The 27,919-nt window shown below is 60.8% G+C and overlaps 1 protein-coding gene across 7 annotated transcripts; it reads right to left on the bottom strand.

The window, feature by feature from the left end:
* Positions 1-317: 317 nt before the first annotated feature.
* Positions 318-26,589, bottom strand: LOC147647844 (valine--tRNA ligase, mitochondrial-like). 7 transcript variants are annotated; one of them, XM_086870743.1, is made up of 28 exons: positions 26,313-26,589; positions 25,484-25,565; positions 24,950-25,050; positions 24,134-24,246; positions 22,272-22,338; positions 21,457-21,554; positions 21,296-21,377; positions 20,241-20,360; positions 19,306-19,417; positions 18,314-18,402; positions 17,737-17,827; positions 15,966-16,093; positions 15,036-15,139; positions 14,851-14,932; positions 13,955-14,031; positions 12,961-13,181; positions 11,139-11,209; positions 10,433-10,558; positions 9,396-9,500; positions 8,674-8,742; positions 8,527-8,605; positions 7,180-7,310; positions 5,749-5,901; positions 2,367-2,567; positions 1,485-1,599; positions 903-1,075; positions 641-742; positions 318-502 (listed from the first exon to the last, which is right to left on the bottom strand). In XM_086870743.1, the coding sequence occupies exons 1-28, from the start codon at positions 26,553-26,555 to the stop codon at positions 338-340; spliced, it is 3,300 nt and encodes a 1,099-aa protein (XP_086726869.1). In that variant the 5' UTR covers positions 26,556-26,589; the 3' UTR covers positions 318-337. The 7 variants fall into 7 exon arrangements, 6 of the variants coding, with proteins under 6 accessions (XP_086726869.1, XP_086726872.1, XP_086726870.1 ...); XR_015281352.1 differs by lacking the exon at positions 318-502 and adding an exon at positions 5,480-5,523; XM_086870746.1 differs by lacking the exon at positions 11,139-11,209 and having other exon boundaries at positions 13,127-13,181.
* Between the last annotated feature and the right edge of the window lie 1,330 nt (positions 26,590-27,919).

Raw genomic sequence — 27,919 nt, forward strand, 5'->3', positions numbered from 1 at the left:
GGGGGGGGGACAGAGGTGGGGTCAGCGGGGGGGGGAGGGGACACAGAGGGACGGGGTGGGGGAGGGGACAGGACGGGGGAGGGGGTGGCGGTACCTGAGGTGGCCGCGGGTGACAGCAGCTGCCCCCCGGGGGCGTCCAATCGGGAGCCCCTGACCCAAATTTGGGGGTTTTTTTTTGGGGGGGGGTCTCGGCGGCTCCGGCTCCGGCGGCGATCCCGATCCAAAGGGGGCGGGGCCTGGGAGATTTGGCTCCTCCCCTAAACCCCACCCCCCCTCCAGAAGCCCCGCCCCCCTGTCCTTAATGAACCTCGTTATCGGCAGATTTAAACGAGCTTTATTAAACGCCGGGGCCCCCCCGGAGCTGGGGATCCCTGGGGGGGCTCGGGGGGTCCCCGGGGGGGCTCAGGGGGTCCCCGGGGGGGTCCCCAGGGGGGTCCCCGGGGGTCTCCAGGGCCTGCAGCGCCTGCTCCAGGCGGGCGAGCTCGGCTCGGACCAGGGCGGCCTGGGAGGGGAGGGGTTAATTAGCAAGTTAATTAATTAGGGGCAGCGCTAATGAGGCCGCCCCCCCCCCCCCCAAGAGCATCGCGGGGGGGGGGCCTCGTTAACGAGGCCAGCGGTGCTAATTAAGGCGGTGACGAACCTGGCGGGGCGGGGCGGTGCCGGGGAGGCTCCGCAGGCGCCGCTCGAGGCTGATCCGGCGGGCGCCGAGCTGGGCCCGGGCGGCTCCCGGCTCCACCAGGCCCTGGGGACCCCAAAATGTCACCGATGGGGGGGGGGCGGGACCCCCAAACCCCGCCCAGAGCCCCCCCAGACCCCCAGCGCAGCCCCCGGCTCCACCAAACCCCGGGGACCCCAAAATGTCCCCGGGGACCCCCAAACCCCGCCCAGAGCCCCGCCCTCACCTGGATCCGCAGGTAAACGAAGCTTCCGGAAGCTGCCGGAGCCCCCGCCCAGCCCGGCCCGGGCCCCGCCCCCGGGGGGAGGAGCCTCACGGGCCCCGCCCCCGAGAGCGTTTGGAAGGCGGGGCCGAGCGGCTCCAGCCAATCACGAGCCGGCTCCGGGACCTGCAGCAGCACTGAGGGGAAGCCACGCCCTCAACATGGCTGCCCCCATGGGGGACGCCATCTTGGGGCAGAGAGGGGCACGCTGGGATTTGGAGTCCCCAGCGCAGACGCCATGTTGGGTCTCGCAAAGCACGCTGGGACACGCGCCCACCCCCACCGGCAGCCATATTGGCCGCTCCCAGGGCATGCTGGGATTGGTAGTTCCCACGGGCAGCCATATTGGCCGCTCCCAGGGCATGCTGGGATTGGTAGTTCCCATGGGCAGCCATATTGGCCGGTCGCAGGGCATGCTGGGATTGGTAGTTCCCACGGGCAGCCATATTGGCCGCTCCCAGGGCATGCTGGGATTTGTAGTTCCCCCCCCTTTCCCCCCGCCCCAGGGGATGCTGGGAGGCTCCGCCCCCTCCCCGCGGGGCTCACCTGGGGGTCTCGCGGCCCCCCCGAGCCGGAAGGTCTCGCGCAGGCCCCGCACGGCCCGGACCAGCTCCAACATGGCGGCCACCTGCGCCTCCAGCTCGGGGCTGCGCCAGCCGGCCTGGCCGGGGGAAACGGGGCTGAGACCCCCGGGAACGAACCCCGGGGACCCCCAAACCTCACCGGGACCCCCCAAACACATCCAAAACCTCCCCCAAACCTGCCCAAACCGATCCAAAACCTCCCATGGACCCCTCCAAAACTGCCCAAAAACCTCCCTGGGACCCTCAAACGCACCCAAAACTTCCCTGAGACCCCCCAAACCTCCCCCAAATCCCCCAAACCCACAGAAAACCTCCCCCAAACCTCCCCAGGACCCCCAAAACCTCCCCAGGACCCTCCAAACCCCACCTGGAACCCCCCCAAACCTCCCCCAAATCCCCCAAATCTGCACAAAACCCCCCTGGGACCCCCCAAACCTCCCCCAAATCCACCGAAACCTCCCCCAAACCTCCCCCAAACCCACCCAAAAACCTCCCCGGGGCCCCCCACACCTCCCCGGGACCCCCAAACTCATCCAAAACCTCCCCAGGACCCCCAAAACCTCCCTGGGACCCCCCAAACCCCACCCAAACCCCACCTGGAACCCCCAAACTCATCCAAAACCTCCCCAGGACCCCCCAAACTTGCACAAAACCCCCCTGGGACCCCCCAAACCCCCCCAAAACCTCCCCAAACCCCACCTGGAACCCCCAAACTCATCTGAAACCCCCCTGTGACCCCCCAAACCCCACCCTGAACCCCCCCAAACCCCACCTGGAACCCCCAAACTGATCCAAAACCCCCCTGGGACCCCCCAAACCCCACCCCCAGCCCCCCCAGCCTCACCAGTTTTCGGGGCTCGGGGAAGGGGGCCCGGCAGATGCTGGGGGGCGCGGGGTGGGGGCGGGGCAGGCGCTGCCAGAGCTCCTCGGCCACGAAGGGGGCGAAGGGGGCCAGGAGCCGCAGCCCCAGGTCAGCAGCGGCCACCAGCGTGGCCACGGCCGCCGGACGGAGCTCCGGGGACTGCAGGGACACCTTGGCCACCTCCTGGGGACAGGTTTGGGGTGAAAAACCTCGAAATTGGGACATTGGGGACACCTGAGACACCTCCTGGGGACAGGTTTGGGGTGAAAACCTCGAAATTGGGACACTTGGGACACCTTGGCCACCTCCTGGGGACAGGTTTGGGGTGAAAAACCTCAAAATTGGGACATCTGGGGACGGGAGAGGGGATTTGGGGTGAAAAACCTCGAAATTTGGATATTTGGGACACCTTGGCCACCTCCTGGGGACAGGAAAGGGGGTTTGGGGTGAGAAATCCCGAAATTGGGACACCTCAGACACCTGGGGATGGGAGAGGGGGTTTGGGGTGAGAAAACTCAAATTTGGGACATTTGGGGCACCTGAGACACCTCCTGGGGACAGGTTTGGGGTAAAAAACCTCAAAATTGGGACATTTGGAGACTCCTGGGGACAGGGGAGGGGATTTGGGGTGAAAAACCTCGGATTTGGGACACTGGGGACACCTCGGCCACCTCCTGGGGACAGGAGAGGGGTTTGGGGTGAAAAACCTCAAAATTGGGGCATTGGGGACTCCTGGGGACAGGTTTGGGGTGAGAAACACCAAAATTGGGATATTTGAGACAACTGAGACACCCCAGACACCTCCTGGGGAGGAGGGGAAGGTTTTGGGGTGAAAAACCTGGAATTTGGGACATTGGGGACACCTCAGGAACCCCCTGGGGGACACAGAGAGAGCGAAAGGTCTGAAATGGGGAGAAAGACCCCAAAATGGGGAAAAAAGCCTAAAAATGGGGAAAAATCCCCGGAACAGAGAGGGGGGGACCCCAAAATGGGATCGGGAACCCCAAAACTGAGTCAGGAATCCCAAAATGGGGACAAGAACCCCAAAAATTGAGTCAGGAACCCCCCAAAAATGGGATCAGAAACCCCCAAAAAAATGGAGATCAAGAACCCCAAAAATTGAGTCAGGAACCCCCCCAAAAATGGGATCAGAAACCCCAAAAAATGGTTTTGGGAACCCCAAAAAATGGAATCATGGATCCCCCAAAAATGGGATCGGGAACCCCAAAAATTGAGTCAGGAACCCCCCAAAAATGGGCTCAGAAACCCCCAAAAATGGAGATCAAGAACCCCAAAAATGGTCATGGAGAACCCCCAAAAAATTGAGCCAGGAACCCCAAAATCGAGATGGGAAAACCCCAAAACTTGAGCCAGGAACCCCAAAATCGAGAACCCCCAAAATCGAGATGGGAAAACCCCAAAACTTGAGCCAGGAACCCCAAAATCGAGCCAGGAACCCAAAAAATGAAGCTCAAGAACCCCCCAAGGAGGAGACGGAGAACCCCAAAAATCGAGAGCCAGAGCCCCAAAAAGCTGAGCCTGGAACCCCAAACCCCGACACCAGGAACCCCAAAACCCAGAACCGAGTCCAGAACCGGGACCAGAACCGGGTCCAGAACCCTGAAACCCAGAACCGGGTCCAGAACCCTGAAACCCAGAACCGGGTCCAGAACCCCGAAACCCAGAACCGGGTCCAGAACCGGGTCCAGAACCCCGAAACCCAGACCCGGGTCCAGAACCAGGTCCAGAACCCCGAAACCCAGAACCGGGTCCAGAACCGCTCTAGTACCCAGTCTAGTACCCGACCTAGAACCGAGTCTAGAACCCGACCTAGAACCCAGTCCAGAACCCGATCTAGAACCGCTCTAGAACCCAGTCTAGAACCTGATCTAGAACCGAGTCTAGAACCGCTCTAGAACAGTCTAGAACCCGATCTAGAACCGAGTCTAGAACCCGCTCTAGAACCGAGTCTAGAACCCAGTCTAGAACCCGATCTAGAACCGAGTCTAGAACCCGCTCTAGAACCGAGTCTAGAACCGAGTCTAGAACCCAGTCTAGAACCCAGTCTAGAACCCAGTCTAGAACCCGATCTAGAACCGAGTCTAGAACCTGATCTAGAACCGCTCTAGAACCGAGTCTAGAACCGCTCTAGAACCGAGTCTAGAACCCCAAAATCTAGAACTGGGTCTGGAACACCGAAACCTAGAACCGCACCTAGGACCCCGGAATCTGGGTCTGGGACCCCAAAACCCCACACTTGGAACCTGACAAAGCCGTCCAGCCCTGACCCCCCAAAAAAGAGCGGAACCCCAAAACGGGGTCAGGAACCCCCAAAAACGTGGTCAGGAACCCCAAAAACGGGGTCAGGAACCCCCCAAAACGTGGTCAGGAACCCCAAAAACGGGGTCAGAAACCCCCCAAAACGTGGTCAGGAACCCCCAAAAACGTGGTCAGGAACCCCAAAAACGGGGTCAGGAACCCCCAAAACGTGGTCAGGAACCCCAAAAATGGGGTCAGGAACCCCAAAAGTTGAGTCGTGAACCCCAAAATGGGATCGGGAACCCCAAAAATGGTGTCGGGAACCTCAAAAAATTGAGGCAGAAACCCCAAAATTTTGGGGTGTTTTTGGGGTGTTTTTTGGGTGTTTTTGGGGTATTTTCAGTGAGTTTTGGGCTGTTTTAGGGTGTTTTTGGGGTGTTTTGGGCTGTTTTGGGGTATTTTGGGGTGTTTCAGGGTATTTTGGGGTGTTTCGGGGTGTTTTTGGGGTGTTTTTGGGGTGTTTCGGGGTGTTTTTGGGGTATTTTGGGATGTTTTTGGGGTGTTTTGGGGTGTTTTTGGGGTCCCCACCAGGTAGACGTCACAGAACGAGCGCACCCAGAAGCTCTGGACGGCTGTTTTGGGGTGTTTTGGGGAGTTTTAGGGTGTTTTTGGGGTATTTTGGGCTGTTTTGGGGTGTTTCAGGGTGTTTTTGGGGTGTTTTTGGCTGTTTCGGGGTGTTTTTGGCTGTTTCAGGGTGTTTTTGGGGTGTTTTTGGGGTGTTTCGGGGTGTTTCAGGGTGTTTTCGGGGTGTTTTGGGGTGTTTTTGGGGTCCTCACCAGGTAGACGTCGCAGAAGCTCCGCAGCCAGAAGCTCTGGACGGCTGTTTTGGGGTGTTTTGGGGAGTTTTAGGGTGTTTTTGGGGTATTTTGGGCTGTTTTGGGGTGTTTCAGGGTGTTTTTGGGGTATTTTGGGGTGTTTCGGGGTGTTTTTGGGGTGTTTCGGGGTGTTTTTGGCTGTTTCAGGGTGTTTTTGGGGTGTTTTTGGGGTGTTTCGGGGTGTTTTTGGGGTGTTTTTGGCTGTTTCGGGGTGTTTTTGGGGTCCTCACCAGGTAGACGTCGCAGAAGCTCCGCAGCCAGAAGCTCTGGACGGCGGCGGCGGCGCCCTGGAGCTGCAGCGACTCCAAACGCCGACAGCTCTCGGCCACGGCCCCGGCCAGGCGGGAGAGGAGCCAGCGCTCCAGGGGGGACGAGGGGAACACCTGGAGAAATGGGGAGAAAAAACGGGAATTTGGGAAAAATGAAAAAAAAACGGGGAAAAATGGGGAAAAAATGGGAAAAATGGGGGAAAAATGGGGAAAAAATGGGGAAAATGGGGGGAAAATGGGGGAAAAATGAAAAAAAAATGGGAGAAAATGGGGAAAAATGGGGAAAAAAGGGGAAAAATGGGAATTGGGGGTCAGGGAGAGGAGCCAGCGCTCCAGGGGGGACGAGGGGAACACCTGGATTGGGGAGAAAAAACGGGAATTTGGGAAAATGAAAAAAAAATGGGAGAAAATGGGGAAAAAATGGGGAAAAATGGGGGGAAAATGGGGTAAAATGGGAGAAAATGGGGAAAAATGGGAATTTGGAGTCAGGGAGAGGAGCCAGAGCTCCAGGGGGGACGAGGGGAACACCTGGATTGGGGAGAAAAAACGGGAATTTGGGAAAAATGAAAAAAAAATGGGGAAAAATGGGGAAAAAATGAGGAAAAAAAATGAGAGAAAATGAGAAAAAACAGGGGGGAAACAGGGGGAAAACGGGAAAAAATGGAGAAAAAATAGGAAGAATTGGGAAAAAAAGGGAGAAAATGAGAATTTGGGGTCAGGGAGAGGAGCCAGAGATCCAGGGGGGATGAGGGGAACACCTGGATTGGGGCAAAAATGGGAAAAAATGGGAAAAAAATGGTGTTTTGGGGGTCCCTGGGGGTTTACAGGAGGTGTTTTGGGGTCCCAGGGTGTGTTTTGGGGGTTTCAGGGGTGTTTTTGGTGTTTCAGGGGTGTTTTTTGGTGTTTCTGGGGGTGTTTTTGGTGTTTCTGGGGTGTTTTTTGGGGTTTCCGGGGGTGTTTTTGGTGTTTCTGGGGTGTTTTTGGTGTTTCAGGGGTGTTTTTGGTGGTTTCCGGGGTGTTTTTGGGGGTTTCAGGGGTGTTTTTGGTGTTTCTGGGGTGTTTTTTGCTGTTTCTGGGGGTGTTTTTGGGGTCCCAGGGGGTGTTTTTGGGTGTTTCAGGGGTGTTTTTGGGGTTTCAGGGGTGTTTTTGGGGGTTTCAGGGGTGTTTTTGGGGGTTTCAGGTGTGTTTTTGGTGTTTCTGGGGTGTTTTTTGGGGTTTCAGTGGTGTTTCAGGGGTGTTTTTTGGTGTTTCAGGGGGTGTTTTTGGTGTTTCTGGGGTGTTTTTGGGGGTTTCCGGGGTGTTTTTTGGGGTTTCAGGGGTGTTTCAGGGGTGTTTTTGGTGTTTCTGGGGTGTTTTTTGGGGTTTCCGGGGTGTTTCGGGGGTCTCTGTCACCTCCTCCGGCGGTTTTGGGGTGCCCTTCTCCCCCTCCAGGGCCCGCAGCACGAAGCCCACCCCGTTCCAGACTTTGTTGCAGAAGCGGCGCTGAGTCAGCACCGAGGCCACGCCCAGACGGATTTCGGGGCCTGGGGGGGGAGTTTGGGGTCGGGGGGGGGCACCAGGACCCCCCCAGGAACCCCCAGACCCTCCCCAGTGCCCACAGGGGCTCCTCCCAGTAACTCCCAGTACCGCACTGGAGGGGGTCCCGGGGGGTTTTGGGGGGTCCCAGGGGTGATTTGGGGGTCCCGGGGGTGATTTGGGGGCTCCTAGCAGGGTTTTGGGGGTGATCTGGGGGTCCCAGGGGTGATTTGGGGGTGATTTGGGGGTCCCAGGTGTGATTTGGGGGTCCCCAGGGGTGATTTGGGGGTGATTTGGGGGTCCCCAGGGGTGATTTGGGGGTCCCAGGTGTGATTTGGGGGTGATTTGGGGGTCCCAGGGGTGATTTGGGGGTGATTTGGGGGTCCCAGGGGTGATCTGGGGATCCCAGGGGTGATTTGGGGGTGATTTGGGGGCTCCTAGCAGGGTTTTGGGGTGATTTGAGGGTCCCCAGGGGTGATTTGGGGGTCCCAGGGGCGATTTGGGGGTCCCAGGTGTGATTTGGGGGTGATTTGGGGGTCCCCAGGGGTGATTTGAGGGTCCCCAGGGGTGATTTGGGGGTCCCCAGGTGCGATTTAGGGGTGCTTTGGGGGTCCCAGGTGTGATTTGGGGGTGATTTGGGGGTCCCGGGGGTGATTTGGGGGTCCCAGGGGCGATTTGGGGGGTCCCGGGGGGTTTTGGGGGATCCCAGGGGTGATTTGGGGGGTGATTTGGGGATCCCAGGGGCGATTTGGGGGTGATTTGGGGGTCCCAGGGGTGATTTGGGGGTGATTTGGGGGGTCCCAGGGGTGATTTGGGGATCCCAGGGGTGATTTGGGGGGTGATTTGGGGATCCCAGGGGCGATTTGGGGGTGATTTGGGGGTCCCAGGGGTGATTTGGGGGTGATTTGGGGGGTCCCAGGGGTGATTTGGGGGTCCCAGGGGTGATTTGGGGGTGATTTGGGGGTCCCAGGTGTGATTTGGGGGTGATTTGGGGGTCCCCAGGGGCGATTTGGGGGTGATTTGGGGGTCCCAGGTGCGATTTGGGGGTCCCCAGGGGTGATTTGGGGGTCCCAGGGGTGATTTGGGGGTCCCCAGGTGTGATTTGGGGGTGATTTGGGGGTCCCCAGGGGTGATTTGGGGGTGATTTGGGGGTCCCAGGTGTGATTTGGGGGTGATTTGGGGGTCCCAGGGGCGATTTGGGGGTGATTTGGGTGGGGGTCTCACCGTGGGCGTTGTGGCTGCTCAGGGCCAGCCTCAGGGCGTCGGCGCCGCACTCGGGGATCCCCCGCGGGAACTCTCGCCTCTGGGGGGGTTCGGGGGGGTCAGGGGGGGCAATTTCGGGGGGTCTCGGGTCACTTTTGGGGGTCCCACCTGCCCCTCCTGGGCCCTCCGCAGCTCCCGGGGGTCCAGGGCCCGACCCTGCAGCTTCTCCTGCAGCTCCTGGGGGGGAACAGCCCCGGGGGCGCCCCAAAATCAGGCGGGGGTGGGGGTTTGGGGGGGTTTTGGGGGGATTTTGGGGGATTTTGGGGTTTTTGGGGGGATTTTGGGGGTTTTGGGGGGATTTTGGGATTTTTGGGGGGTTTTTTGGGGGAATTTTGGGGTTTTTGGGGGGATTTTGGGGGTTTTGGGGAGATTTTGGGTTTTTTGGGGGGATTTTGGGGGGATTTTGGGGTTTTTGGGGGGATTTTGGGGGGATTTTGGGGTTTTTGGGGGGATTTTGTGGGTTTTGGGGGGATTTTGGGGGTTTTTGGGGGGATTTTGGGGGGTTTTGGGGGGATTTTGGGTTTTTTTGGGGGGGATTTTGGGGTTTTTTGGGGGGATTTTGGGGTTTTTTTTGGGGGGATTTTGGGGTTTTTTGGGGTTTTTTGGGGGGATTTTGGGGTTTTTGGGGGATTTTGGGGGGATTTTGGGGTTTTTTGGGGGGATTTTGGGGTTTTTTTTGGGGGGATTTTGGGGTTTTTTGGGGTTTTTTGGGGGGTTTTTGGGGTTTTTGGGGGGATTTTGGGGGGATTTTGGGGTTTTTGGGGGGATTTTGGGGGATTTTGGGGGGATTTTGGGGTTTTTTGGGGTTTTTTGGGGAGTTTTGGGGGTACCTGGAGCGTGGCCCCCCCGATGACGTCGCGGGGGTCGATGACGTTCCCGAGGGATTTGCTCATTTTGCGCCCCTGGGAATCCCGGACCAGAGAGTGCAGCAGAACCTGGGGGGGACAGGGGGTTGGGGACCCCGAAAATGGGGTTGGGGACACCAAAATGGGGTTGGGGACACCGGAAATGGGGTTGGGGACACTGAAAATGGGGTTGGGGACCCCGAAAATGGGGTTGGGGACACCAAAAATGGGGTTGGGGACACTGAAAATGGGGTTGGGGACCCCGAAAATGGGGTTGGGGACACCAAAATGGGGTTGGGGACCCCAAAAATGGGGTTGGGGACACTGAAAATGGGGTTGGGGACACCAAAATGGGGTTGGGGACCCTGAAAATGGGATTGGGGACCCCGAAAATGGGGTTGGGGACACCAAAATGGGGTTGGGGACCCCGGAAATGGGGTTGGGGACACTGAAAATGGGGTTGGGGACACCAAAATGGGGTTGGGGACCCCGGAAATGGGGTTGGGGACACTGAAAATGGGGTTGGGGACCCCAAAATGGGGTTGGGGACCCCAAAAATGGGGTTGGGGACACCAAAATGGGGTTGGGGACCCCGAAAATGGGGTTGGGGACCCCCAGGAAAGGATCAGACACCTGGGGACACCTGGGGACATCTGGGGACACTGACCTGTCCATTTGGGGACACTGAGGTGACACAGGTGACACAGGTGACACAGGTGACACAGGTGACACTCACCTGGCCGAATGGCAGCTGTCCCGTCAGCTGCTGGCCCAGCAGGACCATGGGGGGACACTGAGGGGACACTGAGGGGCTCTGGGGGCACTCAGGTGACACACAGGTGACACAGGTGACACAGGTGACACTCACCTGGGGGAAGGGCAGCTGTCCCGTCAGCTGCTGGCCCAGCAGGACCATGGGGGGACACTGAGGGGACACTGAGGGGACACTCAGGTGACACTGAGGGGCTCTGGGGGCACTCAGGTGACACTGAGGTGACACAGGTGACACAGGTGACACTCACCTGGGGGAATGGCAGCTGTCCCGTCAGCTGCTGGCCCAGCAGGACCATCCGGGCCACCCAGAAGAACAGGAGGTCACCGCCCGTCACCAACACCGAGCTGGGGTAGAAACGCTGCAGGTCGGGGCTCTGGGGACAGCAGGGGACACTTGGGGACACCTGGGGACACCTGGGGACAGCTGGGGACACCTGGGCACACCTGGGGACACCTGGGGACACCTGGGAACACCTGGGGACACCTGGGGACACACCTGGGGGGACCTGGGGACACACCTGGGGACACTTGGGGACACCTGGGGACACCTGGGGACAGCTGGAGACAGCTGGGGACACACCTGGGGACACCTGGGGACACACCCGGGGACAGCAGGGGACAGCTGGGGACAGCAGGGGACACTTGGGGACACCTGGGGACACCTGGGGACACCTGGGGACAGCTGGGGACAGCTGGGGACAGCTGGGGACAGCAGGGGACACTTGGGGACACCTGGAGACACCTGGAGACACCTGGGGACACCAGGGGACAGCTGGGGACACCTGGGGACACCTGGGGATATTTGGGGACACTTGGGGACACCAGGGGGTCTCACCTGGGGACATTTGGGGACATTTTGGGGACACCAGGGGGGTCTCACCTGAGGACATTTGGGGACACCTGGGGACACCTGAGGACATTTGGGGACATTTGGGGACACCAGGGGGGTCTCACCTGCTCGGGCCAGCCCAGGGCGGCGAAGGGGAAGAGCGCGGAGGAGAACCAGGTGTCCAAAACATCGGGGTCTGCGGAGGGGAAACGTCACCAAACGTCACCAAATGTCACCAGGTGTCACCAAATGTCACCAGGTGTCACCAGGTGTCCAAAACATCGGGGTCTGCGGAGAGGAAACGGCACCAGGTGTCACCAAACGTCACCAAATGTCACCAGGTGTCATCAGGTGTCACCAGGTGTCACCAAACGGCACCAGGTGTCAGCAGGTGTCACCAGGTGTCCAAAACATCGGGGTCTGCGGAGGGGAAATGTCACCAAACGTCACCAAATGTCACCAGGTGTCACCAGGTGTCACCAGGTGTCACCAAACGGCACCAGGTGTCAGCAGGTGTCACCAGGTGTCACCAAATGTCACCAGGTGTCACCAGGTGTCCAAAACATCGGGGTCTGCGGAGGGGAAATGGCACCAAACGTCACCAAATGTCACCAAACGTCACCAGGGAACCCCAAAATGTCACCAGGTGTCACCAAACGTCACCAGGTGTCACCAGGGAACCCTGAAATGTCGTCAGGTGTCACCAAACGTCACCAGGGAACCCCAAAAATGTCACCAGGTGTCACCAAATGTCACCAGGTGTCACCAGGTGTCCAAAACATCGGGGTCTGTGGAGGGGAAACGTCACCAAATGTCACCAAATGTCACCAAACGTCACCAGGTGTCACCAGGGAACCCTGAAATGTCATCAGGGAACCCCAAAATGTCACCAGACGTCACCAAATGTCACTGGGGGACCCCCAAACCCATCAGGGACACCGGGGGGGGATTTGGGGTGTATTTTAGGGTGGTTTGGGGTGTTTTTCAGGTGTATTTTGGGTGGTTTTGGGTGTATTTTGGGTGTTTTTGGGGTGTTTTTGGGGTATTTTGGGGTGTTTTTTGGGTGTTTCGGCTGTTTTTGGGGTGTTTTGGGTGTTTTTTGGGGTGTTTTTGGGGTATTTTGGGATATTTTGGGTGTTTTTGGGGTGTTTCTCTCACCTTGCTGCAGCTGCAGCTCCTCGGGGGGACAGCCCAGGGTGGGATTTTGGGTGATTTAGGTGTTTTTGGGTGTTTTGGGTGTATTTTGGCTGTTTTTGGGGTGTTTTTGGGGTGTTTTTGGGGTGTTTTTGGGGTGTTTTGGGTGTTTTTGGGATGTTTCGGGTGTTTTTGGGGTGTTTTTGGGGTGTTTCTCTCACCTTGCTGCAGCTGCAGCTCCTCGGGGCTGGACCCCAGGGTGGGATTTGGGTGTTTCGGGTTTATTTTGGCTGTTTTTGGGGTGTTTTGGGTGTATTTTGGCTGTTTTTTGGGTGTTTTTGGGGTGTTTCGGGTGTTTTTGTGGTGTTTCGGGTGTATTTTGGGTGTTTTGGGTGTTTTTGGGGTGTTTTTGGGGTATTTTGGGGTGTTTTTGGGGTGGATTTGGGGTGGTTTTGGGTGTTTTTGGGGTGTTTTGGGGTGTTTATGGGTGTTTTTGGGGTGTTTCTCTCACCTTGCTGCAGCTGCAGCTCCTCGGGGCTGCACCCCAGGGTGGGATTTGGGTGTTTTTGGGGTGGATTTTGGGGTGTTTTTGGGGTGTTTTTGGGGTGTTTTTGGGGTGTTTTGGGTGTTTTTGGGTGTTTCTCTCACCTTGCTGCAGCTCCAGCTCCTCGGGGCTGCACCCCAGGGTGGGATTTGGGTGTTTCGGGTGTATTTTGGGGTATTTTGGGGATTTTGGGGTGTATTTTGGCTGTTTTTGGGGTGTATTTCGGGTGTTTTTAGGGTGTTTTGGGTGTTTTTGGGTGTTTCTCTCACCTTGCTGCAGCTCCAGCTCCTCGGGGCTGCACCCCAGCGCCGTCGCCGCCGCCGCCCTCGCCTCGGCCTCGCTGCTCCCCACGAACCAGGGACCCTCGGGACCCCCGGGACCCCCGGGACCCCCGGGACCCCCCCGCGGGCAGGGGGCTGCGGGACCCCCCCTCACCTGGAACGCCGGCACCTGGTGACCCCAGCACAGCTGGCGGGACAGGCACCAGTCCCTGGGGAGAGGGGAGGGTCCTGAGCACCTGAGACCCCTCCCCAAATACCTGAGACCCCTCCCCAAATACCTGAGACCCCTCCCCAAACACCTGAGACCCCTCCCCAAATACCTGGGACCCCTCCCCAAATACCTGGGGAACACCTGGGACCCCTCCCCAAATACCTGAGACACCCCTGAGCACCTGAGACCCCTCCCCAAACACCTGAGACCCCTCCCCAAATACCTGGGGAACACCTGGGACCCCTCCCCAAACACCTGGGACCCCTCCCCAAATACCTGGGACCCCTCCCCAAATACCTGAGACACCCCTGAGCACCTGAGACCCCTCCCCAAATACCTGAGACCCCTCCCCAAATACCTGGGACCCCTCCCCAAATACCTGAGACCCCTCCCCAAATACCTGGGACCCCTCCCCAAATACCTGAGACACCCCTGAGCACCTGAGACCCCTCCCCAAATACCTGAGACCCCTCCCCAAATACCTGGGGAACATCTGAGACCCCTCCCCAAACACCTGGGACATCCCTGAACACCTGAGACCCCTCCCCAAACTCCTGGGACCCCTCCCCCCTCCCCTGGGACCCCTCCCCTGAGGCCCCTCCCCTGGCCCCTCCCCCCTCCCCCAGCCCCTCCCCCCTCCCCTGAGGCCCCTCCCCCGGCCCCTCCCCCCTCCCCTGGGACCCCTCCCCTGGGCCCCTCCCCCCTCCCCTGGGACCCCTCCCCCGGCCCCTCCCCCTCCCCTGGGCCCCTCCCCCGGCCCCTCCCCCTCACCCCACGTTCTCCATCCAGGTTTTCCAGTTCTTCTCGTGGAATTTGGGCACCAGGCGGAGCCTCCCTGACGTCACCGCCTGCGGCCAGGTGACACCGCCAGGTGAGTGTGACACCGCCAGGTGACACCCCCAGGTGTGTGTGACACCGCCAGGTGTGTGTGTGACACCGCCAGGTGTGTGTGACAGCCCCAGGTGTGTGTGTGACACCCCAGGTGTGTGTGTGACACCCCAGGTGTGTGTGTGACACCCCCAGGTGTGTGTGTGTGACACCCCCAGGTGTGTGTGTGACACCCCAGGTGTGTGTGTGACACCCCCAGGTGACACCCCCAAGTGTGTGTGACACCCCCAGGTGTGTGTGTGACAGCCCCAGGTGACAGCCCCAGGTGTGTGTGACACCCCCAGCTGTCCCCAGGTGTGTTTTTGGTGTCCCCAGCTGTCCCCAGCTGTCCCCAGGTGTGTCCCAGGTGTCCCCAGGTGTGTCCCCAGCTGTCCCCAGGTGTGTCCCAGGTGTCCCCAGGTGTGTCCCAGGTGTCCCCAGGTGTCCCCAGGTGTGTCCCAGGTGTCCCCAGGTGTGTCCCCAGCTGTCCCCAGGTGTGTCCCAGCTGTCCCCAGGTGTGTTTTTGGTGTCCCCAGGTGTGTCCCAGGTGTCCCCAGGTGTCCCCAGGTGTCCCCAGGTGTCCCCAGGTGTGTCCCCAGGTGTCCCAGGTGTGCCCAGGTGTGTCCCCAGGTGTCCCCAGGTGTGTTTTTGGTGTCCCCAGGTGTATCCCCAGCTGTCCCCAGGTGTCCCCAGGTGTGTTTTTGGTGTCCCCAGCTGTCCCCAGGTGTATCCCCAGCTGTCCCCAGGTGTCCCCAGCTGTCCCCAGCTGTCCCCAGGTGTCCCAGGTGTCCCCAGCTCACCTGCAGCGCTCTCTGGGCCATGTCCCTGCAGCTCAGGAACCACTGGCGCTTCAGCAGGAACTCGACCACGTCCCCGGAGCGGCTGCGGGGACAGGAGGGGACATTGGGGACATTGGGGACATTGGGGACACCTCAGGGCACAGCTGAGGGCACAGCTGAGGGGGGGAGGGGACAGCTGGGGGTACCTGCAGAGGGGGAGGGTCATGGCGTGGTCCTGGACCCCCCGGAACAGCCCCAGCTGGGCCAGCGCTGCCACCACGCGGGCACGGGCCTCGAACCTGGGGACACCCTGGGGACATCGGGGACATTGGGGACACCCTGGGGACATCGGGGACATTGGGGGACATTGGGGACACCCTGGGGACACCCTGGGGACACTCTGGGGACACCCTGGGGACACCTGGGGACACCCTGGGGACACCCTGGGGACACCTTGGGGACATCGGGGACATTGGGGACACCCTGGGGACATTGGGGGGGACATTGGGGACACCCTGGGGACACCTTGGGGACACCCTGGGGACATTGGGGACACCCTGGGGACACCCTGGGGACATCGGGGACATTGGGGGACATTGGGGACACCCTGGGGACACCCTGGGGACACCCTGGGGACATCGGGGACACATTGGGGACACAATGCGGACATTGGGGACACCCTGGGGACACCCTAGGGACATCGGGGACATTGGGGACATCAGGGGGACATTGGGGACACCTTGGGGACATCGGGGACACCCTGGGGACATCAGGGGGACATCCTGGGGACAGCCTGGGGACACCTTGGGGACATTGGGGACATCCTAGGGACACCCTGGGGACACCCTGGGGACACCCTGGGGACATTGAGGGGACACTGAGACCGGGCTAGGGACATGGGCCAGGTTTGGGGACACGTTTGGAGTCGTTCAGGGCTGTTTGGGGCCAGGTGTGGGGCCAGGTGTCCCCAGGTGTACCCCAGGTGTCCCCAGGTGTGTCCCCAGGTGTGTCCCCAGGTGTCCCCAGCTGTCCCCAGGTGTCCCCAGGTGTGTTTTTGGTGTCCCCAGGTGTCCCCAGGTGTGTCCCCAGGTGTCCCCAGGTGTCCCCAGGTGTCCCCAGGTGTGTCCCCAGCTCACCTGCAGCCAGCCCCCCCCCGGGGGACACAAGGTGCCATCGTCCCCGATGACGCAGAGCAGGGGCAGCCCGTGGGCCCGGGCCAGAGCCAGGTCCTGGGGGCTGTGCCCGGGGGTCACCTTCACCGCACCTGGGGACACCGGCACACCTGAGACACCTGGGACACCTGGGACACCTGAGCTGGGCCACCTGAGACACCTGGGACACCTGAGACACCTGAGCTGGGTCACCTGTGTCACCTGGGACACCTGTGTCACCTGTACTCTGTCACCTGGGACACCTGTGTCATCTGTGTCACCTGTACTGTGTCACCTGGGACACCTGAGACACCTGAGACACCTGTACTGTGTCACCTGGGACACCTGAGACACCTGAGACACCTGTACTGTGTCACCTGGGACACCTGAGACACCTGAGCTGGGACACCTGGGACACCTGGGACACCTGTACTGTGTCACCTGGGACACCTGTGTCACCTGTGTCACCTGAGACACCTGAGACACCTGAGACACCTGAGACACCTGAGACACCTGAGCTAGGCCACCTGGGACACCTGTGTCACCTGTACTGTGTCACCTGGGACACCTGTGTCACCTGTGTCACCTGTACTGTGTTACCTGTACTGTGTCACCTGTGTCACCTGCACACCTGAGACACCTGGGACACCTGTACTGTGTCACCTGAGCTGGGTCACCTGGGACACCTGAGACACCTGTGTCACCTGGGACACCTGAACTGTGTCATCTGTGTCACCTGAGACATCCCTGAGACACCTGTGTCACCTGAGACACCTGTACTGCGTCACCTGTGTCACCTGCTGTCACCTGCTGTCACCCCCTGCTCCCTTTTCTGTCCCAGACTGGTCCCAGTGCCCCTCCCAGTGCCCCTCCCAGTGCCCGTTTAGCCCCTCCCAGTCCCCATTTAGCCCCTCCCAGTCCCCATTTAGCCCCTCCCAGTCCCCGTTTAGCCCCTCCCAGTGCCCGTTTAGCCCCTCCCAGTCTCCGTTTAGCCCCTCCCAGTCCCCGTTTAGCCCCTCCCAGTGCCCATTTAGCCCCTCCCAGTGCCCGTTTAGCCCCTCCCAGTCCCCATTTAGCCCCTCCCAGTGCCCGTTTAGCCCCTCCCAGTCCCCATTTAGCCCCTCCCAGTGCCCGTTTAGCCCCTCCCAGTCCCCATTTAGCCCCTCCCAGTCCCCGTTTAGCCCCTCCCAGTCTCCGTTTAGCCCCTCCCAGTCTCCGTTTAGCCCCTCCCAGTGCCCGTTTAGCCCCTCCCAGTCTCCGTTTAGCCCCTCCCAGTGCCCGTTTAGCCCCTCCCAGTGCCCGTTTAGCCCCTCCCAGTGCCCATTTAGCCCCTCCCAGTGCCCGTTTAGCCCCTCCCAGTGCCCGTTTAGCCCCTCCCAGTGCCCGTTTAGCCCCTCCCAGTGCCCGTTTAACCCCTCCCAGTGCCCATTTAGCCCCTCCCAGTGCCCATTTAGCCCCTCCCAGTGCCATTTAGCCCCTCCCAGTGCCCGTTTAGCCCCTCCCAGTCCCTGTTTAGCCCCTCCCAGTGCCCGTTTAGCCCCTCCCAGTCTCCATTTAACCCCTCCCAGTGCCCGTTTAGCCCCTCCCAGTCTCCGTTTAGCCCCTCCCAGTGCCATTTAGCCCCTCCCAGTGCCCGTTTAGCCCCTCCCAGTGCCCATTTAGCCCCTCCCAGTCTCCGTTTAGCCCCTCCCAGTGCCATTTAGCCCCTCCCAGTGCCCGTTTAGCCCCTCCCAGTCCGGCCCAGTTTCCCCAGTACCGGTTCCGCGCTGGGGCTCCACGCTGGGGTCGCTCACCACGGGCAGCAGGGCCCCGCTGAACGGGTGCCTCACCTGCCGGCCCTGCAGGTGCTGAGGGGGCGTGGTCAGACCCGGCCCCGCCCCCGAGCCCCGCCCCCACCGCACCCTGCCCCTTTAAGAGCAAGCCCCGCCCCTTTCCAATTCTGGACCGATCCCCGCCAGGCCAGGCCATGCCCAGCCCTTGGCCACACCCCCAGAGCCATTTAAGGCAGCAAAGCCCCGCCCCCAACAGCAAAGCTCCACCCCTTTAACACAAGCCCCGCCCTTTTACCCTTATATGGTCAAAGGGGAGGGGCTAAACCGGGACAACCAATGCAGAGAAAGCCACGCCCCTCCCACACCCACAAGCCACGCCCACTCTGATTATGGGGTCCCCAAAGCCCCGCCCACTGAGGCCCCACCCACAGCCCCCACCACAGGTGAGCCCTGTCCCCAGCTGTGGCCCCACCCATTCAAGCCCCACCCCCTTTCAGGAACAGCCCACCCAGGCCCCGCCCCCTGTGAGGCCCCGCCCCCCCCCGAGGCCCCGCCCCTCACCAGGTATCGGGGGTCCCGCGGGTGCACGGCCACGGCCACGTCCCCAAAAATGGTCTCGGGGCGAGTGGTGGCCACCGGCAGCTCCAGCCCTGGGGACAGCGGGGACAGCTCGGGGACACCCGGGGGACACCCGTGGACACCCTGGGGACACTGGGGGACACTCGGGGACAGCTTGGGGACATTTGGGGACATTTTGGGACAGCTCGGGGACACCCGGGGGACACCCGGGGACACCCTGGGGACACTGGGGGACACTCGGGGACAGCTTGGGGACATTTGGGGACATTTTGGGACAGCTCGGGGACACCCGGGGGACACCCGGGGACACCCTGGGGACACTGGGGGACACTCGGGGACAGCTTGGGGACACCTGGGGACACTCGGGGACACCCGGGGACACTCGGGGACACCTGGGGACAACTTGGGGACACCAGGGGACACCCGGGGGACACTCGGGGACAGCTCGGGGACACCTGGGGACAACTTGGGGACACCCGGGGGACACTCAGGGACAGCCTGGGGACACCAGGGGACATTTGGGGAAACTTGGGGACAGCTTGGGGACATCAGGGACATCAGAGGACACACCACAAACCCCAGGATCCCGTCCCCAGTGCCACCCCCAGTGTCCCCAGTGCCACCCCAGTGTCCCCAGTGCCACCCTCAATGTCCCCAGTGCCCCCCCCCAATGTCCCCAGTGCCACCCCAATGTCCCCAGTGCCACCCCCGGTGTCCCCAGTGCCACCTCAATGTCCCCAGTGCCCCCCAATGTCCCCAGTGCCATCCCCATTGTCCCCAGTGCCACCCCAGTGTCCCCAGTGCCACCCCCGGTGTCCCCAGTGCCACCTCAATGTCCCCAGTGCCACCCCAGTGTCCCCAGTGCCACCCCCAATGTCCCCAGTGCCACCTCAATGTCCCCAGTGCCACCCCCGGTGTCCCCAGTGCCCCCCAATGTCCCCAGTGCCACCCCCGGTGTCCCCAGTGCCACCCACCATCGTCCCCCTCCACGGGGTAGGCGAAGGTGACGAGGAGGCCGAAGGTGACGGGGTGGGGACAGTTGGGGACGTTCAGCGTCGTGGGGCCCGTGAGGACACGGGGCTCCACCTGTGGGGGCAGGGCAGCTCAGGGACACGGGGGACACCTTGGGGACACCCTGGGGACAACTTGGGGACACCATGGGGACACTCAGGGACACGGGGGACACCCTGGGGACAACTTGGGGACACTCTGGGGACAACTTGGGGACAACCTGGGGACACTCAGGGACATGGGGGACACCTTGGGGACACCATGGGGACACCATGGGGACACTCAGGGACACGGGGGACACCTTGGGGACACCTTGGGGACACCTTGGGGACACCTTGGGGATACCTTGGGGACACCCTGGGGACACTCAGTCACACCTGGTGACCCCAGTGACCCCTGGGTGACCCCTGGTGACCCCATGGACAGTGACCCCATGGACAGTGACCCCTGGTGACCCCTGTGTGACCCCAGTGACCCCTGTGTGACCCCTGTGTGACCCCTGTGTGACCCCAGTGACCCCTGGTGACCCCGGTGACCCCGGTGTCACCTCGATGTCGGCCAGGGCGGAGCGCAGGGCGCAGCTCCAGGTGACAACGCGCTGGTCACGCCCGGAACAGGCGCACCCAGGTGACCCCTGTGTGACCCCTGTGTGACCCCAGTGACCCCTGGTGACCCCAGTGACCCCCGGTGACCCCTGGGTGACCCCGGTGTCACCTCGATGTCGGCCAGGGCGGAGCGCAGGGCGCAGCTCCAGGTGACAACACGCTGGTCACACCCGGAACAGGCGCACCCCGGTGACCCCTGTGTGACCCCTGTGTGACCCCTGTGACCCCAGTGACCCCTGGTGACCCCAGTGACCCCTGGTGACCCCGGTGACCCCCGGTGACCCCAGTGTCACCTCGATGTCGGCCAGGGCGGAGCGCAGGGCGCAGCTCCAGGTGACAACGCGCTGGTCACGCCGGATCAGCCCCGCCCGGAACAGGCGCACGAAGGCCTCGGTGACAGCCCGGGAGTAACCCTGGGGACAGAGGGGACAGAGGGGACAGTGGGGACATTGGGGACATCCTGGGGACAGTGGGGACATCCTGGGGACATCCTGGGGACACTGGGGACAGAGGGGACAGTGGGGACATCCTGGGGACAGTGGGGACATCCTGGGGACATCCTGGGGACACTGGGGACAGAGGGGACAGTGGGGACATCCTGGGGACAGTGGAGACATCCTGGGGACATCCTGGGGACACTGGGGACAGAGGGGACAGTGGGGACATCCTGGGGACAGTGGGGACACACTGGGGACACTGGGGACATGAGGACACCTGGGGACAGAGGGGACAGAGGGGACACTGGTGACATCCTGGGGACATCCTGGGGACAGAGGGGACAGGAGATGACAATTCAGGGAGTCTTGAGGGACCCTTAGGTTCAGCTGAGGACGCTTGGGGACAGTTTGGGGACCCTTGGGGACAGCAGGGGACACCCCAGGGACCCTTGGGGACACCTGGGGACACTCTGGGGACACCCTGGGGACACCCTGGGGACACTTTGGGGACACTCTGGGGACACCCTGGGGACACCTTGGGGACACTCTGGGGACACCCCAGGGACCCTTGGGGACACCTGGGGACACTCAGGGGACACTTTGGGGACACTCTGGGGACACCTTGGGGACACTCTGGGGCCACCCTGGGGACACTTTGGGGACACCCTGGGGACACTTTGGGGACACCCTGGGAACACTCAGGGGACACTCAGGGGACATCCTGGGGACACTCAGGGGACACCCTGGGGACACTTTGGGGACACTCTGGGGACACCCTGGGGATACCTTGGGGACACCCTGGGGACACTCAGGGGACACTCAGGGGACACCCTGGGGACACCCTGGGGACACTCAGGGGACACTCTGGGGACACCCTGGGGACACTCAGGGGACACTTTGGGGACACTCACGGGGTCCATGGTGAAGGTGCAGCGGCTCCAGTCCAGCGAGGCCCCGAGCGCCCGCAGCTGCTGCAGGATCTCGTCCCCGTGCCTGCGGGGACAGGGGTGACACCGAGCTGTCCCCGAGCTGTCCCCAAAGTGTCCCCAAAGTGTCCCCAGTGTCCCCTCACCGCTCCTTCCAGCGCCAAACCTCCTGCAGGAACTCGGCCCGGCCCAACTGCTGCGGGCGCAGCCCCCGGTGCTGCCACAGCCAGCGCTCCACCACGGCCTGGGGACATTGGGGACACATTGGGGACACATTGGGGACATCGGGGACAGCCCCCGGTGCTGCCACAGCCAGCACTCCACCACGGCCTGGGGACATTGGGGACATTGGGGACACTGGGGACACTGGGGACATCGGGGACAGCCCCCGGTGCTGCCACAGCCAGCGCTCCACCACGGCCTGGGGACATTGGGGACACATTGGGGACATTGGGGACACATTGGGGACATTGGGGACAGCCCCCGGTGCTGCCACAGCCAGCGCTCCACCACGGCCTGGGGACATTGGGGACATTGGGGACACATTGGGGACATTGGGGACATCATTGGGGACATTGGGGACATCGGGGACAGCCCCCGGTGCTGCCACAGCCAGCGCTCCACCACGGCCTGGGGACATTGGGGACATCATTGGGGACATTGGGGACATCGGGGACAGCCCCCGGTGCTGCCACAGCCAGCGCTCCACCACGGCCTGGGGACATTGGGGACACATTGGGGACACATTGGGGACATTGGGGACATCATTGGGGACATTGGGGACATCGGGGACAGCCCCCGGTGCTGCCACAGCCAGCGCTCCACCACGGCCTGGGGACATTGGGGACATCATTGGGGACAGACTGGGGACACATTTGGGGACATTTTTGGGGCACTGGGGACACATTTGGGGACATTTGGGGACATTTGGGGACACATTTGGGGACATTTGGGGACGCACCTGTGTGGCGATGCCGGCGTGGTCGGTGCCCGGCACCCACAGAACGTTCCAGCCCTGCATCCTCCTCCTGAGGCCAGAACGGTCCCAAAATCACCCCAAAATAACCCAAAAATAACCCCAAAACACCCCAAAAATCACCCCAAAACACCCCAAAATCACCCCAAAACACCCCAAAATCACCCCAAAACACCCCAAAATCACCCCAAAACACCCCAAAATCACCCCAAAATGACCCCAAAAATAACCCCAAAAATCACCCCAAAACACCCCAAAACACCCCAAAATCACCCCAAAACACCCCAAAAATCACCCCTAAAACACCCCAAAATAACCCCAAAAATAACCCCAAAACACCCCAAAATCACCCCAAAAATCACCCCAAAACACCCCAAAATAACTCAAAATCACCCCAAAATTCACCCCAAAACACCCCAAAAATCACCCCAAATCCATCCCAAAACACCCCAAAAATCACCCCAAAAATAACCCCAAAAATCACCCCAAAATCACCCAAAATAACACCAAAAATCACCCCAAACCCACCCCAGAATCACCCCAAAAATCACCCCAAAATAACCCAAAATCACCCCAAAAATCACCCCAAAATAACCCAAAATCACCCCAAAATTCACCCCAAAATAACCCAAAATCACCCCAAAATAACCCCAAAAATAACCCAAAATAACCCCAAAATAACCCAAAAATAACCCCAAAATAACTCAAAATCACCCCAAAAATCACCCCAAAATAACCCCAAAGTAACCCCAAAAATCACCCCAAAATAACCCCAAAATTCACCCCAAAAATCACCCCAAAATAACCCAAAATAACCCCAAAATTCACCCCAAAATAACCCAAAATCCACTCAAAAACTCCCCCAAGTGCCCCCAACCACAAAATTTCCCCCCAAATTTTCCCCTCCGCTCCCCAAAATCCCTCCCAAAATCCCAAAATCCCCTCCAGACCCCCCCAAAAATAACCCCCCAGACCCCCAAAATCTTCCCCAAATCCCCCCAGACCCCCCCAAAATCCTCCCCAAATCCCCCCAGACCCCCCCAAAATCCCTTCCAGACCCCCAAAATCCTCCCCAAATCCCCTCCAGACTCCCCAAAATGCCCCCCAAATCCCCCCAGACCCCCCGAGTCCCCCCCAGACCCCCCGAGTCCCCCCCAGACCCCCCAAAATTCTCCCCAAATCCCCCCAGACCCCCCAAATCCCCCCAGACCCCCCCAAATCCCCCCAGACCCCCCAAAATCCCTTCCAGACCCCCCCAAATCCCCCCAGACCCCCCGAGTCCCCCCCAGACCCCCCAAAATTCTCCCCAAATTGCCCTAGACCCCCCCAAATCCCCTCCAAACCCCCCAAAATCCCCTCCAGGCCCCCCAAAATCCTCCCCAAATCCCCTCCAGGCCCCCCAAAATCCCCCCAGACCCCCCCAAATCCCCCCAGACCCCCCAAAATCCCCTCCAGGCCCCCCAAAATCCCCCCAAATCCCCTCCAGACCCCCAAAACCCCCCAAATCCCCCCCCAAATTTCTCCCAAAATCCCCCCAAACCCCCCAAAATCCCCCCCAAATCCCCTCCAGGCCCCCCAAAATCCCCCCCAGACCCCCCAAATCCCCTCCAGACCCCCCCAAATCCCCCCAGACCCCCCAAAATCCCCTCCAGGCCCCCCAAAACCCCCGAATCCCCCCCCAAATTTCTCCCAAAATCCCCCCAAACCCCCCAAAATCCCCCCCAAATCCCCCCCAGACCCCCCCAAATCCCCCCCAGACCTCCCAAATCCCCCCCAGACCCCCCCAAATCCCCCCAGACTCCCCCAGACCCCCCAAATCCCCCAAATCCCCCCATCCCCGCTCAGACCATCGGGCCAGCACGTCCTGCACGGTGACGCTCAGGGCGTGGCCCAGGTGCAGGCTCCCGGTGACGTTGGGGGGGGGCAGCACCATGCTCAGCACCGGGGCCCCCCCCGGGCTCTGGGGGGACAACAGCGGCGGCCAGGTGTGAACAGGTGTGTGCAGGTGTGAACAGGTGTGTGCAGGTGTGAACAGGTGTGAACAGGTGTGAGCAGGTGTGCCCTGAACCTCCTCAGGTGTGTCCTGAACCCCCTCAGGTGTGCCCAGGTGTGCCCTGAACCACCTCAGGTGTGCCCTGAACCCCCTCAGGTGTGACCTGAACCCTGTCAGGTGTGCCCTGAACCCCCCCAGGTCTGTCCTGAACCCCCCCAGGTGTGTTTTCACCTCTCTCAGGTGTGTTTTTGCCCCCCCAGGTGTGTTTTAACCCCCCCAGGTGTGTTTTTATCCCCCCAGGTGTGTTTTAACCCCCCCCAGGTGTGTTTTTACCCCCCCAGGTGTGTTTTTGCCCCCCCAGGTGTGTTTTTGCCCCCCCAGGTGTGTTTTTACCCCTCCCAGGTGTGTTTTTGCCCCCCCAGGTGTGTTTTGGGACCCCCCCAGGTGTGTTTTTGCCCCCCCAGGTGTGTTTTAACCCCCCCCCAGGTGTGTTTTTATCCCCCCCAGGTGTGTTTTAACCCCCCCAGGTGTGTTTTTGCCCCCCCAGGTGTGGTTTTACCCCTCCCAGGTGTGTTTTTGCCCCTCCCAGGTGTGTTTTGGGACCCCCCAGGTGTGTTTTTACCCCCCCAGGTGTGTTTTTGCCCCCCCAGGTGTGTTTCTGCCCCCTCACCTGCTCGGGGGGGCTGAAGACCCCTCCCCTCTCCCACCACTGGTACCAGGCGGCCTCGACGTAGCGGGGGCTGTACCTGGGGGGCAGCGGGCTGGGCGTGGCTGTGTCCCCAAAATGTCACCTGAGGGGGGTGGCAGGGCCACCTCTGCCCCAAACTCCCCCAAATCCCCCAAATCCACCCGGAATCCTCCAAAATCCCCCCAAAATCCTCCAAAATCCCCCCAAAATCCTCCATATCCACCCAAAATCCTCCAAATCCACCCAAAATTCTCCAAATCCACCCAAAATCCTCCAAATCCACCCAAAATCCTCCAAAATCCCCCCAAAATCCTCCAAACCCACCCAAAATCCCCCAAATCCACCCAAAATCCTCCAAAATCCCCCCAAAATCCTCCAAAATCCCCCCAAAATCCTCCAAATCCACCCAAAATCCCCCAAATCCACCCAGAATCCTCAGATTGGTGTCCCCAGATTCCCCTCCCAGTTTGGGTCCCCCATCCCTCCCAGTCCCCCCAGTTTGGGGTCCCCCCGTACCCTTTTTGCCGCCGGGCTCCAGCGGGTGTCGATATTCCAGCTCTTCCCCCGGCCTCCAGCCCTTGGGGAGGGGTCTGGGCTCCTGCGGGACCAGTACAAACCAGTTTAAACCAGCACAAACCAGCAAATACCACTATAAACCAGTACAGACCAGTTCAAGCCAGTATAAACCAGTATAGACCAACACAGACCAATATAAACTAATACGGACCAGTACAAACCACTCCAGAGCGACACACACCAGTACAAACCAATGCCCAAGACACCAGAGACCGCTCCCAGTGCCCCCCAGTTCCTCCCAGTGCCCCCCAGTCCCTCCCAGTGACCCCCAGTCCCTCCCAGTGACCCCCAGTCCCCTCCCAGTGCCCCCAACCCCTCTCCCAGTGCCCCCCCAGTCCATCCCAGTCCCTCTCCCAGTGCCCACCAGTCCATCCCAGTTCCTCCCAGTGCCCCCCAGCTCATCCCAGTTCCTTCCAGTGACCCCCAACCCCTCTCCCAGTGACCCCCAGTCCCTCTCCCAGTCCCTCCCAGTGCCCCCCAGTCCCTCCCAGTCCCTCTCCCAGTGCCCCCCAGTCCCTCCCAGTCCCTCTCCCAGTCCCTCCCAGTGCCCCCCAGTCCCTCCCAGTCCCTCTCCCAGTGCCCCCCAGTCCATCCCAGTCCCTCTCCCAGTCCCCCCAGTCCCTCCCGGTGCCCCCCAGTCCCCCCAGTCCCTCTCCCAGTCCCTCTCCCAGTCCCCCCAGTCCCTCTCCCAGTCCCCCCAGTCCCCCCAGTCCCTCCCGGTGCCCCCCAGTCCCCCCAGTCCCTCTCCCAGTCCGTCCCCGTTCCCCACCTGCCCCGCCGCCCCCTCCCCATCTCGCTCCCTCCTCAGCCGCTGCCGCCTCAGGCGCTGCTCGTGGCCGCGGAGCCTCGCGCGCTCGGGGGGGTCCCAGGCCGGGCTCCCGGGGGTGTCCCCGCTCTGGGGCGGCCCCGCCGGGGGGGTCTCGGTGCTGCAGCCCCGGGCCCGGCCCCGCCCGGGACCCCCCAAAACCCGGCGGGCGCTGAGGGCACCGCGGCTGAGGGAGGGCGCCGCCATCTTGGGGGGGGCGGCACCGGGGCACGTGACCGGGGAAAAGGGCGGGAGCGGCGAGAAACCCGTCACGTGACCGGGGAAAGGGCGGGAAGAGCGTCTCGTGACCGCGGGGAGGGCGGGAATTTCCGTAACACGTGACCGGGAAAAGGGGGCGGGACCGGCGTTTGTGGGCGGGGCCTGCCAGGGGGCGGGGCCTGGGCAGCGGCGCGGGTGAGTTCGCGGGAATTCGGGGAATTTTGGGGGGAAAATTCGGGATTTGGGGGGAAAATTCGGGATTTGGCGGGAACCGGGGAGAGAGCGGGGGGGGGGAACAGGGAGGGGTTGAGGTAATTTGGGTTAATTGGGGGGGTTGGGGTTAATTTATGTTAATTGCGGTGATTGAGGTTAATTTGGGTTATTTGGGGGGTTGGGTTAATTTGTGTTAATTGGGGGGGTTGGGTTAACTTATGTTAATTGGGGGGATTGAGGTTAATTCGGGTTAATTGGGGGGTTGGGTTAATTTGTGTTAATTTGTTTTAATTAGGAGGCTGGGGTTAATTTGTATTAATTGGGGGGGTTGGGTTAATTTGGGTCAATTGGGGGGGGTTGGGTTAATTTATGTTAATTGGGGGTTGGGTTAATTTGTGTTAATTTGTTTTAATTAGGGGGCTGGGGTTAATTTGCGTTAATTGGGGGGTTGGGTTAATTTGTGTTAATTTGTTTTAATTAGGGGGCTGGGGTTAATTTGCGTTAATTGGGGGGTTGGGTTAATTTGTGTTAATTTGTTTTAATTAGGGGGGCTGGGGTTAATTTGCATTAATTGGGGGGTTGGGTTAATTTGTGTTAATTTGTTTTAATTAGGGGGCTGGGGTTAATTTGCGTTAATTGGGGGGGTTGGGGTAATTGGGGGGTTTGGGTTAATTTGTGTTAATTGGGGGATTTGGGGGTTAATTGGGGTTAATTAGGGGAGGGGGTGTAACGGGCTGGGGGCAGCACAGGTGACGGGTGACAGGTGATGGGTGACAGGTGACAGGTGACGGGTGACAGGTGATGGGTGACAGGTGATGGGTGACAGGTGATGGGTGACAGGTGACAGGTGACGGGTGACAGGTGATGGGTGACAGGTGATGAGTGACAGGTGACGGGTGACGAGTGGCGGGTGACAGGTGACGGGTGATGGGTGACAGGTGATGGGTGACAGGTGACGGGTGACAGGTGATGGGTGACAGGTGACGGGTGATGGGTGACAGGTGATGGGTGACAGGTGACGGGTGACAGGTGATGGGTGACAGGTGACGGGTGATGGGTGACAGGTGATGGGTGACAGGTGATGGGTGACAGGTGATGGGTGACAGGTGACAGGTGACAGGTGATGGGTGACAGGTGAT

This window comes from Cyanistes caeruleus, chromosome 33, assembly GCF_971803275.1.
Source record: "Cyanistes caeruleus chromosome 33, bCyaCae1.hap1.1, whole genome shotgun sequence".
Taxonomy (NCBI): domain Eukaryota; kingdom Metazoa; phylum Chordata; class Aves; order Passeriformes; family Paridae; genus Cyanistes; species Cyanistes caeruleus.